This window comes from Festucalex cinctus, chromosome 5, assembly GCF_051991245.1.
Source record: "Festucalex cinctus isolate MCC-2025b chromosome 5, RoL_Fcin_1.0, whole genome shotgun sequence".
In the NCBI taxonomy this organism is placed as follows: domain Eukaryota; kingdom Metazoa; phylum Chordata; class Actinopteri; order Syngnathiformes; family Syngnathidae; genus Festucalex; species Festucalex cinctus.
This window is the reverse complement of record NC_135415.1, coordinates 4,876,983-4,893,709: the sequence shown is the minus strand read 5'-3', so window position 1 is coordinate 4,893,709 and position 16,727 is coordinate 4,876,983. Positions and strand designations below refer to the sequence as shown.

General features: G+C 38.4%; 1 protein-coding gene and 1 long non-coding RNA gene across 2 annotated transcripts; one reads left to right on the top strand and one right to left on the bottom strand.

Moving 5' to 3' along the window:
- Positions 1-9,740: 9,740 nt before the first annotated feature.
- On the bottom strand, positions 9,741-13,901 carry LOC144018506 (uncharacterized). Its single transcript, XM_077520711.1, has 4 exons — positions 13,887-13,901; positions 13,655-13,738; positions 11,266-11,467; positions 9,741-10,333 (listed from the first exon to the last, which is right to left on the bottom strand). The coding sequence occupies exons 2-4, from the start codon at positions 13,733-13,735 to the stop codon at positions 10,176-10,178; spliced, it is 441 nt and encodes a 146-aa protein (XP_077376837.1). The 5' UTR covers positions 13,736-13,738; positions 13,887-13,901; the 3' UTR covers positions 9,741-10,175.
- Positions 13,902-14,159: 258 nt separating this feature from the next.
- On the top strand, positions 14,160-16,631 carry LOC144018510 (uncharacterized). Its single transcript, XR_013283449.1, has 5 exons — positions 14,160-15,504; positions 15,648-15,751; positions 15,835-16,110; positions 16,248-16,341; positions 16,562-16,631. It is a non-coding gene; the product is annotated as an uncharacterized LOC144018510 (long non-coding RNA).
- Positions 16,632-16,727: the final 96 nt, after the last annotated feature.

Below are 16,727 nucleotides of genomic sequence, written 5' to 3'. Positions count from 1 at the left end.
GGTTTAGCATATGGTTCAAAAAGAGTTTTTTGTAGATCATAGTCTGTTACATATGTGTACCAATTTCCGTGGCTCTCAATTAAACGTACCACGGCAATGCTTTGTTAAGTAAGAATTTTGAAACTGTAAATTTGATGCCCCGCCACCGTCATATAGTATGTCAAAAACTTTAGATTTTTTACCATGATGTTGTCCCAGGTGTTGAGATGGTACAGCCCAAGTTTGAAGTCAATCGGGTTAACCGTGTAGGAGAAGCGGGCAAAAGTATGACCCCTGTAAATGTGCAAAAATTGGCAAAAATTGGACATTTAAATACTCATACCTCACTTTCTGTCTATTTTAGGGTACACACTTCAAAGAGGTTTTTGTTCATTGGGATGTGCTACAGGTGCCACACAATTTTCATAGCCGTCGGACAATCGTAGCGGGACAGGGATCCGTTTAACCTATGTAGGGGGCGCTAAGGAGCCATTTTTCTGTTATCATGTATGGCGACTTTAAAATATCAAATTTTTCGCCAGGCCTGATGTGCGTGTAAAGTTTGGTGAGTTTTCGGTCACGTTTAGTGTCTCAAAAATGTGATCGTTTGCGGAGAATAATAATAATAATAATAATAATAATAACTAGAGCTGCGAGCAGCTATAAAGGGCCCTCGCAACCCGGGCCACGTTGGGGTATTTGCACGTCGGGGTACTGGCATGTTGGGGTACTGTCAAATAGGAAACCATCTAAATTTTAAACGTTTTTGCCATGCTTTGTGTTTGTAAAGTTTCATGGAAAGGCCAAAAATTATGCACAATTAACAAAATAAAATCAAAATGGATTGGCACATGGGTATATAGAATACTTTTTGAATATATTAGGCATGCCTGCCAATATTCACACATCTAGCTGAATCATATAATCGGAAAGACTTCATAAAAATGTCTAGAGGGCGCTATTGAAGCATTTATTGCAAATTTAATAAGAAATCTCTAAAATATTCATGCTTATGACAAGCCTGATGTGTGTGTAAAGTTTCATGAGTTTTTGCACATGTTTAGACCCAAAAAAAAAAAGCAGCATTTTACTTGGCAAACAATCCATCGCCATGAAACAGCGTGCGACAAAATAAATAACTTTTGATAACTTTGCATCTTAAACATCTTAAGATGAAACACACCAAGTTTGAAGACGGTCGGATGAACTTTGTACGAGGAGTTCGTTAAAATATGACAACTGAAAAAGGCCACAAAAAATGGCAACAAATCCCATCGTAAATCAAAATGGCAGACTTCCTGTATGGTTTATCACATGGTTCCAAGAGACTTTTTTGTACATCGTGGGCTCTTATGTATGCCTGCAAATTATCATCGCGCTAGGTGAAACGTACAACCGGGAATGCTTCGTTAAAGAGGAGTTTTCTAGCTCAAAATGTGATGCCCGGCCCCTGGGGGACTTCCTGTTGGGTTTAGCACATGGCACCAAGAGACTTTTTTGTACACTGTGGGCTGTTACATATGTCTACAATTTTTTGTAGCTCTAGCTACTTCGTACAACTGGGAATGCTTCATTAAGAGGGATTTTTTTCCTTTGCAAAAAGTGCATGCCACGACAACAGCGTGCGACGAAATAAAGAGCTTTCAATAACTTTTCATCCTCAACATCTTAAGATGAGTCACACCAAGTTTGAAGATGATCGGATAAACTCTGTAGGAGGAGTTCGTTAAAATATGACCCCTATGAAATGGCCCAAAAAATGGCAATACATTCCAAAGTAAATAAAAATGGCGGACATCCTGTTAGGTTTAGCATATGGTTCAAAAAGAGTTTTTTGTACCTCGAGGGCTGTTATATACCTCTACAAATTTTGGTAACTCTAGGTGAAACGTACAGCCGGGTATGCTTTGTTAAAGAGGAGTTTTTTAGCTTAAAATGTGATGCCCGGCCCCTGGGGGACTTCCTGTTGGGTTTAGCACAGGGCACCAAGAGACTTTTTTGTACATCTTGGGCTGTTACATATGTCTACAAATTTTCGTAGCTCTAGCTGCTTCGTACAACTGGCAATGCTTCTTTAAGGATATTTTTTTTCCTTTGCAAACAGTGCATGCCATGACAACAGCGTGCGACGAAATACAAAGCTTTCAATAACTTTTCATCTTCAACATCTTAAGATGAATCACACCAAGTTTGAAGATGATCGGATAAACACTGTAGGAGGAGTTCGTTAAAATAAGACCCCAATGAAATGGCCAAAAAAATGGCAACACGTTCCAAAATAAATCAAAATGGCGGACTTCCTGTGAGGTTTAGCATATGGTTCAAAAATAGTTTTTTGTAGGTCATAGCCTGTTACATATGTGTACAAATTTTCGTAGCTCTAGATTAAACGTACAACCGGCAATGCTTCATGAAGTAAGAATTTTTAAACTCTAAATTTGATGCGTCGCCGACGTCATATAGTATATCAAAAACTTTAGATTTTTTACAATGATGTTGTCCCAGGTGTTGAGATGGTCCATCCCAAGTTTGAAGTTAATCGGGTTAACCGTGTAGGAGAAGCGGGCAAAAGTATGACCCCTGTAAATGTGCAAAACTGGGCCAAAATTGGACAGTCAGATGATCATACCTCACTTTCTGTCTATTTTAGGGTACACACATCAAAGAGGTTTTTGTTCATCTGGATGTGCTACGGGTGCCACACAATTTTCGTCGCCATAGGACAATCGTAGCGGGACAGGGATCCGTTTAACCTATGTAGGTGGCGCTATGGAGCCATTTTTCTGTTATCATGTATGGCGACTTTAAAATATCAAATTTTTCGCCAGGCCTGATGTGCGTGTAAAGTTTGGTGAGTTTTCGTTCACGTTTAGCGTCTCAAAAATGCGATTGTTTGCGGAGAAGAATAATAATAAGAATAATAATAATAAGAATAATAATAAGAAGAATTCCTACAAAAACAATAGGGCCTCGCAGCGGCACCGCCGCCGCCGCTGCTCGGGCCCTAATAAGAATTCCTTCAGGAACAATAGGGACCTCGCAGCGGTCGCTGCTCGGGCCCTAACTAGAGCTGCGAGCAGCTATAAAGGGCCCTCGCAACCCGTGCCACGTTGGGGTATTTGCACGTCGGGGTACTGGCACGTTAGGGTACTGTTTCATAAGAAACCGTCTAAATTGTAAATGTTTTGCCTTGCTTTTTGTGTTTGTTCACATTGCTATGGAATGCTTTGTCGAGGTATTCGGCTGATAGGTATGCCTCCCAATATTCACACATCTAGCTGAATCATATAAAAAAAAAAATTCTTTGCAAACAATGCATCGCTACAGCAAAGGCGTGCCACGTTGGGGTACTTGCACGTCGGGGTACTGGCACGTTGGGGTACTGTCAAATAGGACAAGGACCATCTAAAAAAATTTTGACAAGCCTTGTGTGTGCAAAGTTTAATCAAAACGCAAAATATGGTGCGCAATTCCCAAAATAAATTCAAAATGGCGGACTTCCTTTTAGGTTTAGCATACGGCTACAGAATACTTTTTGTAGGTCTTAAGCTAATAGGTATGCCTCCCAGTTTTCACAAATCTAGGTCAAGTCATCTTTAGTTGTGTATCACTTGAATCATACAATTGGAAATGCTCCATAAAAATGCATAGAGGGCGCTATTGAGCACAACGTTGGGTTACTTGCACGTCAGGGTACTGGCACGTTGGGGTACTGTTACATGGAACAAGGACCATTTAAAATGTTAGTTTTTTCCATGCCTTGTCTGTGCAAAGTTTAATGAAGAAGGCCAAAAATTATGTATAATTCCCAAAATAAAATCAAAATAGCGGACTTCCTCTTTGGTTTGGCAAATGGCTACATAATACTTTTTTGTAGGTCTAGCATAATCATACAATCGGAAATGCTTCATAAAAATGTCTAGAGGGCGCTATTTATTGCAAATTGCACAATAAATCTCTGAAAATTCATGTTCATGACAAGTCTGATGTGTTTGCAAAGTTTCATGAGTTTTCATGTGTATAAAAAAAAAAAAAAAGCAGCACTTGACAACTGTTACATGGAACAAGGACCATTTAAAATGTTATTTTTTTCCATGCCTTGTCTGTGCAAAGTTGAATGAAAAAGGCCAAAAATGATGTATAATTCCCAAAATAAAATCAAAATAGCGGACTTCCTCTTTGGTTTGGCAAATGGCTACATAATACTTTTTTGTAGGTCTAGCATAATCATACAATCGGAAATGCTTCATAAAAATGTCTAGAGGGCGCTATTTATTGCAAATTGCACAATAAATCTCTGAAAATTCATGTTCATGACAAGTCTGATGTGTTTGCAAAGTTTCATGAGTTTTCATGTGTATAAAAAAAAAAAAAAAGCAGCACTTGACAACTGTTACATGGAACAAGGACCATTTAAAATGTTATTTTTTTCCATGCCTTGTCTGTGCAAAGTTGAATGAAAAAGGCCAAAAATGATGTATAATTCCCAAAATAAAATCAAAATAGCGGACTTCCTCTTTGGTTTGGCAAATGGCTACATAATACTTTTTTGTAGGTCTAGCATAATCATACAATCGGAAATGCTTCATAAAAAGGTCTAGAGGGCGCTATTTATTGCAAATTGCACAATAAATCTCTGAAAATTCATGTTCATGACAAGTCTGATGTGTTTGCAAAGTTCCATGAGTTTTCATGTGTATTAAAAAAAAAAAGCAGCACTTGACAAACAATGCATTGCTATGGCAACAGCGTGTTACAAAATAAAAAACTTTCGATTACTTTGCATCTTAAACATCTTAAGATGAAACACACCAAGTTTGAAGACAGTCGGATAAATTTTGTAGGAGGGGTTCGTTAAAATATGACCCCTGAAAGTTTTTCCTTGCCCGGTTGGAGGGTTAGATCAGGGGATGTTGCAACTTGTTTGTGGTTAAGTGCTACAGAAGTAAATGTGTCTTAACAACCTCATGATTGAATGTGTTTTCAATTCTCTAGGATGTGATTGGATTGTATCAATTAAATGTTCTTATAACTGATTCAGTGAGTAGTAAAAATAGTGTGTCAAGTATAATGACATGAAATATAAGGAATACAAAAAACAAAACAAGAACCCTCTAAATTACACATTTTGTTCCAGGCTTTATGTGCGTGCATAGTTTGAGTATACACCTAGGTTTAGGCCAGGAGTGTTCAAACCTTTTGCAAAGAGGGCCGGGTATGGTAAGGTGAAAATGTGTGGGGCCTAATCAACCATTTAGTTTAGCCTGACATAATTTTTTTACATGCATATGTAAATATATATATGTGGACAAATGTGTACATATGTCTACAAATTTTTGTAGCTCGAGCTGCTTCGTCCAACTGGGAACGCTGCATTAAGAAGGATTTTTTTTTCCTTTGCCAACAGTGCATGCCACGACAACAGCGTGCGACGAAATAAAAAGCTTTCAATAACTTTTCATCGTCAACATCTTAAGATGAATCACACCAAGTTTGAAGATGATCGGATAAACTCTGTAGGAGGAGTTCGTTAAAATAAGACCCCTATGAAATGGCCAAAAAAATGGCAACATGTTCCAAAGTAAATCAAAATGGCAGACTTCCTGTTAGGTTTAGCATATGGTTCAAAAAGAGTTTTTTTGTACCTCGAGGGCTGTTACATATGTCTTCAAATTTTGGTCACTCTAGGTGAAACGTACAGCCGGAAATGCTTCATTAAGTAAAAATTTTGAAATGCAAAATTTGATGCCCTGCCTCTGGCGGACTTCCTGTTAGGTTTAGCATATGGCACCAACAGGCTTTTTTGTAGATCATAGTCTGTTACATATGTGTACCAATTTTCGTAGCTCTAGATTAAACGTATAACCGGCAATACTTCAGATGAAACATGCCAAAGAATGAAGACAATCTGATAAGTTTTGTAGAAAATATGAGGCCTATAAAAGGCCCCCAAAAAATGGCTACAAATAGCAAAGTAAATCAAAATGCCGGACTTCCTGTTTGGCTTAGCATATGGTTCTAAAAGACTTTTTTGTACATCGTGGGCTCTTATGTATGCCTCCAAATTATCATAGCGCTAGGTGAAAGGTACAACCGGGAATGCTTCGTTAAAGAGGAGTTTTTTAGCTCAAAAAGTGATGCCCGGCCCTTGCGGGACTTCCTGTTGGGTTTAGCACAAAGCAGCAAGAGACTTTTTTGTACATCGTGGGCTGTTACATATGTCTACAAATTTTCATAGCTCTAGCTGCTTCGTACAACTGAGAATTCTTCATTAAGAAGAATTTTTTTCCTTTGCAAACAAGTGCATGCCACGACAACAGCGTGCAGCGAAATAAAAAGCTTTCAATAACTTTTCATCTTCAACATCTTAAGATGAATCACACCAAGTTTGAAGATGATCGGATAAACTCTGTAAGAGGAGTTCGTTAAAATAGGACCCCTATGAAATGGCCAAAAAAATGGGAACACGTTCCAAAGTAAATCAAAATGGTGGACTTTCTGTTAGGTTTAGCATATGGTTCAAAAAGAGTTTTTTGTACCTTGAGGGCTGTTACATATGTCTTTAAATTTTGGTAACTCTAGGTGAAACGTACAGCCGGGAATGCTTCATTAAGTAAGAATTTTGAAACTCAAAATTTGATGCCCCGCCTCTGGCGGACTTCCTGTTGGGTTTAGCATATGGCACCAACAGACTTTTTTGTAGGTCATAGTCTGTTACATATGTGTACCAATTTTCGTAGCTCTAGGTTAAACATACAACCGGCAATACTACGTTTAGTAAGAGTTTTGAAACTCTAAATTTGATGCCCCACCGCCGTCATATAGTATGTCGAAAACTTTAGATTTTTTACCATGGTGTTGTCCCAGGTCTTGAGATGGTACATCCCAAGTTTGAAGTCAATTGGATTACCCGTGTAGGAGAAGCAGGCAAAAGTATGACCCCTGTAAATGTGCAAAAATTGGCCAAAATTGGACATTTAAATACTCATATCTCACTTCCTGTCTATTTTAGGGTACACACATCAAAGAGGTTTTTGTTCATCTGGATGTGCTACAGGTGCCACACAATTTTCATAGCCGTCGGACAATCGTAGCGGGCCAGGGATCTGTTTAACCTATGTAGGTGGCGCTATGGAGCCATTTTTCTGTTATCACCTATGGCGACTTTAAAATATCAAATTTTTCGCCAGGCCTGACGTGTGTGTAAAGTTTGGTGAGTTTTCGTTCACGTTTAGTGTCTCAAAAATGTGATTGTTTGCGGAAAAGAATAATAACAAATAAAAAGAAGAAGAATAATAAGAATTCCTTGAAAAACAATAGGGACCTCGCAGCGGTCGCTGCTCGGGCCCTAATAATAATAAGAATTCCTACAAAAACAATAGGGCCTCGCAGCGGCACCGCCGCCGCCGCTGCTCGGGCCCTAATAATAAGAATTCCTTCAGGAACAATAGGGACCTCGCAGCGGTCGCTGCTCGGGCCCTAATAAGAATTCCTTGAAAAACAATAGGGACCTCGCAGCGGTCGCTGCTCGGGCCCTAACTAGAGCTGCGAGCAGCTATAAAGGGCCCTCGCAACCTGGGCCACGTTGGGGTACTTGCACGTCGGGGTACTGACATGTTGGGGTACTGTTTCATAGGAAACCGTCTAAATTGTAAATGTTTTTGCCATGCTTTGTGCTTGCAAAGTTTCATGGAAAGGCCAAAAATGATGCACAATTAACAAAATAAAATCAAAATGGTTTGGCACATGGCTATAAAATATTTTTTGTAGGTATTAGACTGATAGGTTTGCCTCCAAATATTCACACATCTAGCTGAATCATATAATCGGAAATACTTCATAAAAATGTCTAGAGGGCGCTATTGAGCCATTTATTACAAATTGCACAACAAATCTCTAAAATATTCATGTTCTTGAGAGGTCTGATCTGTGTGCAAAGTTTTGAGTTTTCGCTCGTTTAGACAAAAAAAAAAAAAGCAGCATTTTACTTGGCAAATAATGCATCGCTATGGCAACGGCTTGCGACAAAATAAAAAAAACTTTCGATAACTTTGCATCTTAAACATCTTAAGATGAAACACACCAAGTTGGAATACAGTCGGATAAATTTCGTAGGAGTTCGTTAAAATGTGACCCCTAAAAAAGGCGTAAATCAAAATGCCGGACTTCCTGTTTGGTTTAGCATATGGTTCTAAGAGACTTTTTTGTACATCGTGGGCTCTTATGTATGCCTCCAAATTATCATAGCGCTAGGTGAAACGTACAACCGGGAATGCTTCGTTAAAGAGGAGTTTTTTAGCTCAAAATGTGATGCCCGGCCCCTGCGGGACTTCCTGTTGGGTTTAGCACAAAGCAGCAAGAGATTTTTGTTGTACATCGTGGGCTGTTACATATGTCTACAAATTTTCGTAGCTCTAGCTGCTTCGTACAACTGAGAATTCTTCATTAAGAAGAATTTTTTTCCTTTGCAAACAAGTGCATGCCACGACAACAGCGTGCGGCGAAATAAAAAGCTTTCAATAACTTTTTATCTTCAACATCTTAAGATGAATCACACCAAGTTTGAAGATGATCGGATAAACTCTGTAGGAGGAGTTCGTTAAAATAGGACCCCTATGAAATGGCCAAAAAAATGGCAACACGTTCCAAAGTAAATCAAAATGGCGGACTTCCTGTTAGGTTTAGCACATGGTTCAAAAAGAGTTTTTTGTACCTTGAGGGCTGTTACATATGTCTTCAAATTTTGGTAACTCTAGGTGAAACGTACAGCCGGGAATGCCTCATTAAGTAAGAATTTTGAAACTCAAAATTTGATGCCCCGCCTCTGGCGGACTTCCTGTTGGGTTTAGCATATGGCACCAACAGACTTTTTTGTAGATCATAGTCTGTTACATATGTGTACCAATTTTCGTAGCTCAAGGTTAAACGTACAACTGGCAATGCTTCGTTAAGTAAGAATTTTGAAACTGTAATTTTGATGCCCCGCCACCGTCATATAGTATGTCAAAAACTTTTGATTTTTTACCATGATGTTGTCCCAGGTGTTGAGATGGTCCAGCCCAAGTTTGAAGTCAATCGGGTTAACCATGTAGGAGAAGCGGGCAAAAGTATCACCCCTGTAAATGTGCAAAAATTGGCCAAAATTGGACATTTAAATACTCATATCTCACTTCCTGTCTATTTTAGGGTACACAGATCAAAGAGGTTTTTGTTCCTCTGGATATGCTACAGGTGCCACACAATTTTCATAGCCGTAGGACAATCGTAGCGGGACAGGGATCCGTTTAAGCTATGTAGGTGGCGCTACAGAGCCATTTTTCTGTTATCATGTATGGCGACTTTAAAATATAAAATTTTTCGCCAGGCCCGATCTGCGTGTAAAGTTTGGTGAGTTTTCGTTCACGTTTAGTGTCTCAAAAATGTGATTGTTTGCGGAAAAGAATAATAACAAATAAAAAGAAGAACTAGAGCTGCGAGCAGCTATAAAGGGCCCTCGCAACCCGGGCCACGTTGGGGTATATGCAAGTCGGGGGACTTGCACGTTGGGGTACTGTTAAATAGACAAGGACCATGGAAAATAGAAATGCATTTGCCGTGCCTTGTGTGTAAAAAGGTGCAGTAAAAGGCCAAAAATGATGCACAATTCCCAAAATAAATTCAAAAGTGTGGACTTTCTGATGTGTGTGCAAAGTTTCATGAAAAGTCACTCGTTTGATATTCAAAACCAGCATCTGTTTATTTGAAAACATTGCATGGCACAGAGATGGTGTGTGATCAAATAAAAAGCTTTTTGATGACTCTTAATGTGGTGTCGCTGTGCAACACATATGTATTCATGACATAGTGAAGTATTGTGACAGTTTTGTAGGGTCCAGCAAACAGTAAATGTGTGACAGTTATTCAAGAAAAAATTTAGCTTTGAAGCAGGCTAACAAATGACATCATCTAAAGGGGAAAAAAGCACATGAGCAAGCATAGGTATAAGTAGAGGAGAAAAAGAGATGAAAGAAGTGCGAGAGATGGAACAGGAGAGGAATGCAGCTGTTTATGTATAGCTGTTGTAACAGGACAGATTAAATAACACTTTAACCTGGGGTTAACAGCGCCCTAGGACAGATAAACTCTTTAGTGTAAAAGTTTTCTGGGACAGATGAATCCCTTGGGGTCAAAGAGTTTGGGTTAGCACATAGTCTGTCTTAGGATAATGTAACCTCCATGGATGAATTAGTCCTAGGACACTTTGACCTGCGGGCTAAAACTTCAGGGGGGTTAACCTGTCCTGTTATATTGTGATCATCGTCTTCGTGCATGTCCTCAGTGGCTTCTTCTGTCTGTGTGGCAGCATTTGATACATCTGTAGAACAAAAAAGAATGAAGAATCATGTTAGATCTGTGAAGTTTGGTTGTCTTAGGTGTAGTTTACAGAACAGTCGTGTGCATATTTTTAGCATGGTAGTGTCTTAATACAAATGCATATTATGTAATGCACTGTATATGGATATTACAGACGTAATATTTGACGGTGATCTTATATTCATAGTTTTTGCCCGTTAATAAATAATATAGCTAGTAAGTAATAAGACACGCAAAAATGGTATAGTTGAATCCTCAGGGTCAAAAAGCAATGTTTTAGGATTGTGTGATGAAATGATGAATAAAAGTAAGGATACGACAGGTACATAAATTGTTATGTAAGTGTAAAATTTGGCATGGTGTGTCCAGATACATGCAGGATAAGTATAAAATATTATGGTGTGTGATAGATTTTTTCTTAGTAAAAATTAGTATTGTAAAGGTCAAGTCACAGTATGTCCAAAAAAAATTGTAAAAAAAATCTATGGTATAGAAACATCATAATCAGGGGCAAAGACATAAACATAATAATAGTAATTAATAATGATAGAATTTAAATACAATCTTTTCCATGAATATGTCAGTTATTTTGAGAAGATACAGAAAAAAAAGAACTTTGAAGTGTCTATCAGTGGATGAAAGAGGGCAAGATCACAGCATAGCTACATGATATCAGTCACATTTGAAAGTAATCAAGTGTAGTATGTATTCACATTATATACATTGAGAAATAGCGGCTCAATAATCAGTCAGTGTTTTAGTTAACAGTCCAATGTTACCTTCAAGATATTCCTAACAGAAAAAAAGGAACGTGCATTAACAAAAAAATGTAAAAATGTCCATTGTCAAACATGTCATTCATTATACACAATGTGTAGGATGGGGATGCTTGCTGTGTTAGTGTTTGTGTGTCTTCCATGTCATATAGCTTACCATCACGGACAAATGCATCACATGCATCCTTTATATCCAATGCAGTCTGGAGTTCTTTCACAAGCTTGGTTTTGAAGTCGATCTGTTTTTCAAGTGCTCGATTGACTCGAGTCACATGGACTAGTTGGTTCATTTGGGAATGAAGATCAAGGCTGCGCTGGTATAAGTCGTTGCGACTGAAAGCATGATCAATGCATGCATACTGTAATGACAAAGCATTCAATGAAAATCACTCATGTTAGATTCCATGATTCTAAATAGCAGAGGTAACGTGTTGGTGCAAAACATTGTGGTCGTGTTGCATGTTACTCAATGGCTGTGTGTGTCAAAACGAGTTTATTTGAAAGAATATACAAATATATACACACGGACATATATATTTATTAGGGGTGTCACGATTCGCCAACTCCACGATTCGATTTAAATTTCGATTTTGGGGTCACGATTCGATTTTTTTTTCGATTTTTTTTTTTTTTTTTTTTTTTCCGCTCCCCCACTTTATAACACAGAGGCATATGCTTCTGTAGGCTAAGGCTAGTCTATGATCATTGGTTCTATTCATTGTACAGTAAATCTTATTTCAAAAGATCGGCTACATATAGGTGATGCAATTTCCATATTATTTTTGTGTAAATTTATGTAATATATGATAATTGACATTAGGCAGGAATGATCAAATTCAAAGAATTTATTTACAATATAAAGTTAACCGTCTTGTTCTTACTGAAGTGTAAAATAAAAAATAAAAAAACAAAAACAAAAAGTCACAGTGGGTGCCTGCCATCTATTGACTGTTTTTGGTTACAACAGTGTGCTGTGCGTTCCTCTTAAAATAATGTGCAATGTGCAACAACAACAAAAAATATATTGTATCCAAAGTCATGGAACAAATACAGCCTGAACAAACTATATCCCAACATTTACAGTTGCTGGGCATACTGTAGCGTGGTTCAAGTACACTAATTAAATGTTTGAATCCAGCGTTTTCCAAGGCTGCAGGTCTGCTGCTATAAATAGACCTATGGATCTGGCGTTTCGCGCGAGCTGAAGTGTGTGGAAGTTTCACTGTAAATGAGGATGAAATAGTTGGTTGGACCGTTGTTTTCCCACTTCTAGTTGAATTTGATAAATCTAAATCTTTGTGATGCCTGCGTAAATGTCCCGTCATGTTTGTCGTGTTTCCCGTTGTTACGGCTGGCGGCTCGGGCCCGCCGCCGGCTCCGCTCCCCTAGTATGTATGTGTGTGTTTGTGTCGGCTGGTGCCCGTATAATGGTACTTCAGTTTGAATGCGCCAGCGCGACACTCTGATTGGAGGACTGTGCCAGCGCGACACTCCGATTGGACGACTGTGCCAGCGCGACACTCCGATTGGACGACTGTGCCAGCGCGACACTCCGATTGGACGACTGTGCCAGCGCGACGGTTATTGTTGTTTCTCCTCCGTTCTGTCAGTTCTGTCAAATGCGGTTATTATTTGTTCACCTTCCACTTTCACTCCCTTGTCAAACCCCTGCCTGAAATTTCAATTAAAACTACTCAGATGTTAAAGTCGACCCGTGTTTATCTACTCTATATTTTCTGTTATTGTGTTACTTCCCTTCCCCTTGACGAGCCGGGCGTAACACCGTGGCCGAGTACAGTACGCGCACATAGCATATCTTGCAACTGTGGTCTTTTTATCGACAACGTGAACGTTGTCGACATAACTCACCGGGAACGCAAAATGTTTCCAAACTGGTGACGAGAGAAGCGGGAGCGGCTTGAAGCACCATTGCTGTGTCTGTCCGCGCTTGCCATCATGACTGCAGGAGAAGTCAGCTAACAAGTGCCGTTAGCTAGTAGCTGAATGGCTGCGTCTCATTTGCTTTCCTGGGAGGTGGCGGTGGCGGCGGTGGCGGCGGGCGCGGAGGGGGGGGCATCGAATCGTGTGTCCTCTCTTCTATTTCGATGCTCGAAATCGTGACGTAATTTCGATCGATTTCGATAAAAAATCGAAATCGTGACACCCTTAATATTTATACAGTATAACAGTACCGCATGTATTGGTTTTAAGGAAAGAGTTGAAAAGCAGTGTTCAGAAAAAAGCATAAGACGCACAAAGTACCATTTCACTACATGTAATAAGTTGTCAAGTAGACATGTGAATTAAGTGGTTAAGATAGTGGCTACTGTGCAAGTAAGCTTCAATTGTCTCTAAAAGGTTAGCATATGTGTTCTACATGATATCAATGGCTAGACGTGCTCGTGGAGAAACATTACAAACATAAAAACACACTAAAGGTGCCTTTAACAAACCTGTCAATAAATGAGAACTTAATACATATATGTATGGCATACTGTATATGATTGAGAAAGTTGTCCTGTTTAGTTTATGTATTGTATACTTACGGAAAAAAGTTGGCAATCCTTGTGTATGGAGATGATTAGAGGGTCTTTATCAAAAGAGAATTTGCTTGGTGATTTGTTCATGTTCTGTAGAAAAGCAAAGGAGTAGAAATAAATACAGTGTCATACTTCATAAACATACAAGAAATTTGTAGCTGTATTAACCATTGTTGGTATTTGAAGTGATAATTTAGGAATAGAAGTGTACTGATTGCAGAATTTATAGCGTGATTACCTTGTATGACTTTGTAGATGGAAATGTCTTTTGTTGAAAGAGCTCTTTGTTGTCTACTATATATGCAAGGACAAGCAGGTAGGTGTAGGTGTGGTTATGAAGTACTTGACCATTGAAATAAAGCAGTGGTATCAAATGTATGGACCGTGGTTTGGCTCAGGCCTGCAAAGGGGTTTAATGTGGCACAAGAGATAATCTTGTATGGTACAAAAAATAATAATAATATGAGTAATGTCTTACCAATTAATCAGATGGCCAAAATCAAAACAAAGAAATCTGTCATTTCAAAAGTAGTTTTTAGATGACCAATCAATTAGAACACGGAATGGATCAGCATGTCATTATTTTACACACAAGCTAAAGTTATGGATTGTTGGGGAAAAAAAGACAGACAAACATAAATGTGCTGAATATGACACTCATTCAGTTATTGGTAACACAAACACAATATGGTGTGAATTAATGTCCAATAACTTCATTAATTGTGTCACACAGTACATTCTAGAAATAATATATATATGAAAGACAGGTAGATATAACACGCTCGGAACTCATATAGGCAGTGTTGCCACGTTCCATTTGCATGTGAGTTATTCTTAGGAAAAATGTATTTACAGTTGAGCCTTGCTATTTAGGGCTGTTCTACAAATAGCAAAAATCTGTCTATAACTGATGCCGATTGTATTTAAGTTATATATCATGATGTTATCAGTCTAGCCAACTTAGTTATAGAGTATATTGTCCTTCATGTGGCCACTGAGCTAATAAAAGTTGATAAAAAAGCATGATCACAAGTGGTGAGTGACTATTAGTAAGAATAATAATTGTATCTATGTTGTGTGCTACAATGAAAGTATTGATAGTGACATGTTATGATATATAATACAATTTTCTAAGTAGCATTTGAAACATCAGTATCTTTAATTTATTGACAAGAAAACACAGGAATGTATGGATATTGATGTTGACAGATCAAAAAGCAATATTTTCTACATACTATCAGTTAGCATTACAAGTATTCCTAGTAAGTAAAATAAATGCTGTTAATTGTGAAATTGGAGTGCTAAAAATTATTTAAATTTTGCTTGTACATGTGAAGTAATTGTAATCATTAGCAAAGGCAATAGGAAACAAACAGAATGCACATAGCTTACAAAACATAAAAGTAGTTGTATAAAAGTGTTGATGTTTAAATTTCATTGTGTAACAGTGTTGATGTTTAAATTTCATAGAAGTATCATATTTCGCCCGCCCCTTCTGTTCTTATTGGTCAAAAGTCTGACTCTTTCAAGGGCGGCTACATTTAAACCACCGTCACTGAAAGAGACTTCCTCTTGTTGTTCTTCACTGGTTTTGCGTCAGCAGATTCAGAGAGCACAGACAGCAAGATTTCCACAAACGTTATTTCAGCTGTTGGAGTATCTTCTAGTTTATGTATTTATTTAGTAGTAACAGGTAATTGTATATTCAATATTTATTATTTAATTGGAGTGTAGATACTTAGCTTCTCAGATGCCTCGGGGGAAAGGCTATCATCGTTCGCAGGCAGCCACAAAGAGGATGACTGAACGTCTTCAACTTGGTGATGTTCAGCAATCATTTCATGCAACTCGCACACGTAAGTAGCTACTATTTGTGTTTAATATTTTAAGCACGAAGATGTCTGATGAATAATTGTGGAGAAAAATTTAAACAGTGTTTTATTACCTTTGTTGTCATGAAATGTAATTCAATAATGATTATTTCTGTATGTGCTAATAGGTGGTGGTACAGGTGGTCGTCACAAAGTGCAAGAATGGCCAATTTCTTGCGTTACTGGTCGAAGCCACAAGTTGGTCATACCCTCTGAGTGTCCAAACAAGAAGGTATAAATGGTTTCTACATTTAAGAAAAAAGTACAATAGATGGTGATTGTGCTAAATGAAATACTGTACATTATGTCATGTAGTTTGTCTTGCTCATTGGAGACTCGCACCTACGGAGCATCGCAGATGGTTTTGTGGAGATGCCAAAGGGTTCTTTTTCCTTTGGTGTCATGTCGACACCCGGAGCTTGTGCAACTGAGTTGACTACTGAGGTGCAGCATGCTGTTGTGCCTAGAACACCAGACGTGGTTTGTCTTTTGGCTCCTAGCAATAACCTGACATCCAGCCGCACCCCTGACGAGGCAGGAGCAGATTTCTGCAGACTCCTTGGTATTGTCTGTGGTCGCTGGCCTAATAAGGTACATGTATATCATGTTTATTAATAGATTAGCAATACTATTATGAGGATGTATACACGATTGTAGTGTGATGTAGAAATATTTTCATGGGTAAAATAGTACAAACATTAGTTATAAACACTGCTTGTTTTGAATAGGTGTTTGTCTTGGACTTTCCTCCACGTCTAACCGTGGATGTGACTCAGCAGGATTACTTGCGTCAGGAGTTTCATCGTGTGTCAGCACGTATGGGTGAGTTACTAGATAATGACATTCAGTTCGGTCTTACATGTTATATCATATGGTGTGCATTTTTGTTACACTGTAAACTGTGCATCCTACAGAATATAAACTATGAATGTAAAAAGATTTTAATAGGCAATAAACGTAGATATCCTGAATTGGATAAAATTATTGCTGACTGTAGTAGAAAATCATAATGAAGGATGTTCTCTCCCAATGTCTTTTTAAGGGGTCAAGTACATGTCTATTGCAGCGTTCTTCCCTTTGAAGAACTTGAAGCTGTGGAGTAAAGATGGTGTAAGTTCCATTATGGTGTAATAATTGGGAATCATTGGATATGCACATTGATTAGATTTGTATGGTAGTACTGGAATAAAATAGTTAGGTTAGTACTG

Excerpts from the sequence above, each read along its gene's own strand:
- LOC144018506 (XM_077520711.1), bottom strand. The coding sequence starts at position 13,735 with ATGAACAAATCACCAAGCAAATTCTCTTTTGATAAAGACCCTCTAATC. Across the intron at positions 11,468-13,654 it reads AGGATTGCCAACTTTTTTCC|TATGCATGCATTGATCATGC; the intron begins GTAAGTATACAA and ends TTGTCATTACAG. Across the intron at positions 10,334-11,265 it reads TGATGCATTTGTCCGTGATG|ATGTATCAAATGCTGCCACA; the intron begins GTAAGCTATATG and ends TTTGTTCTACAG.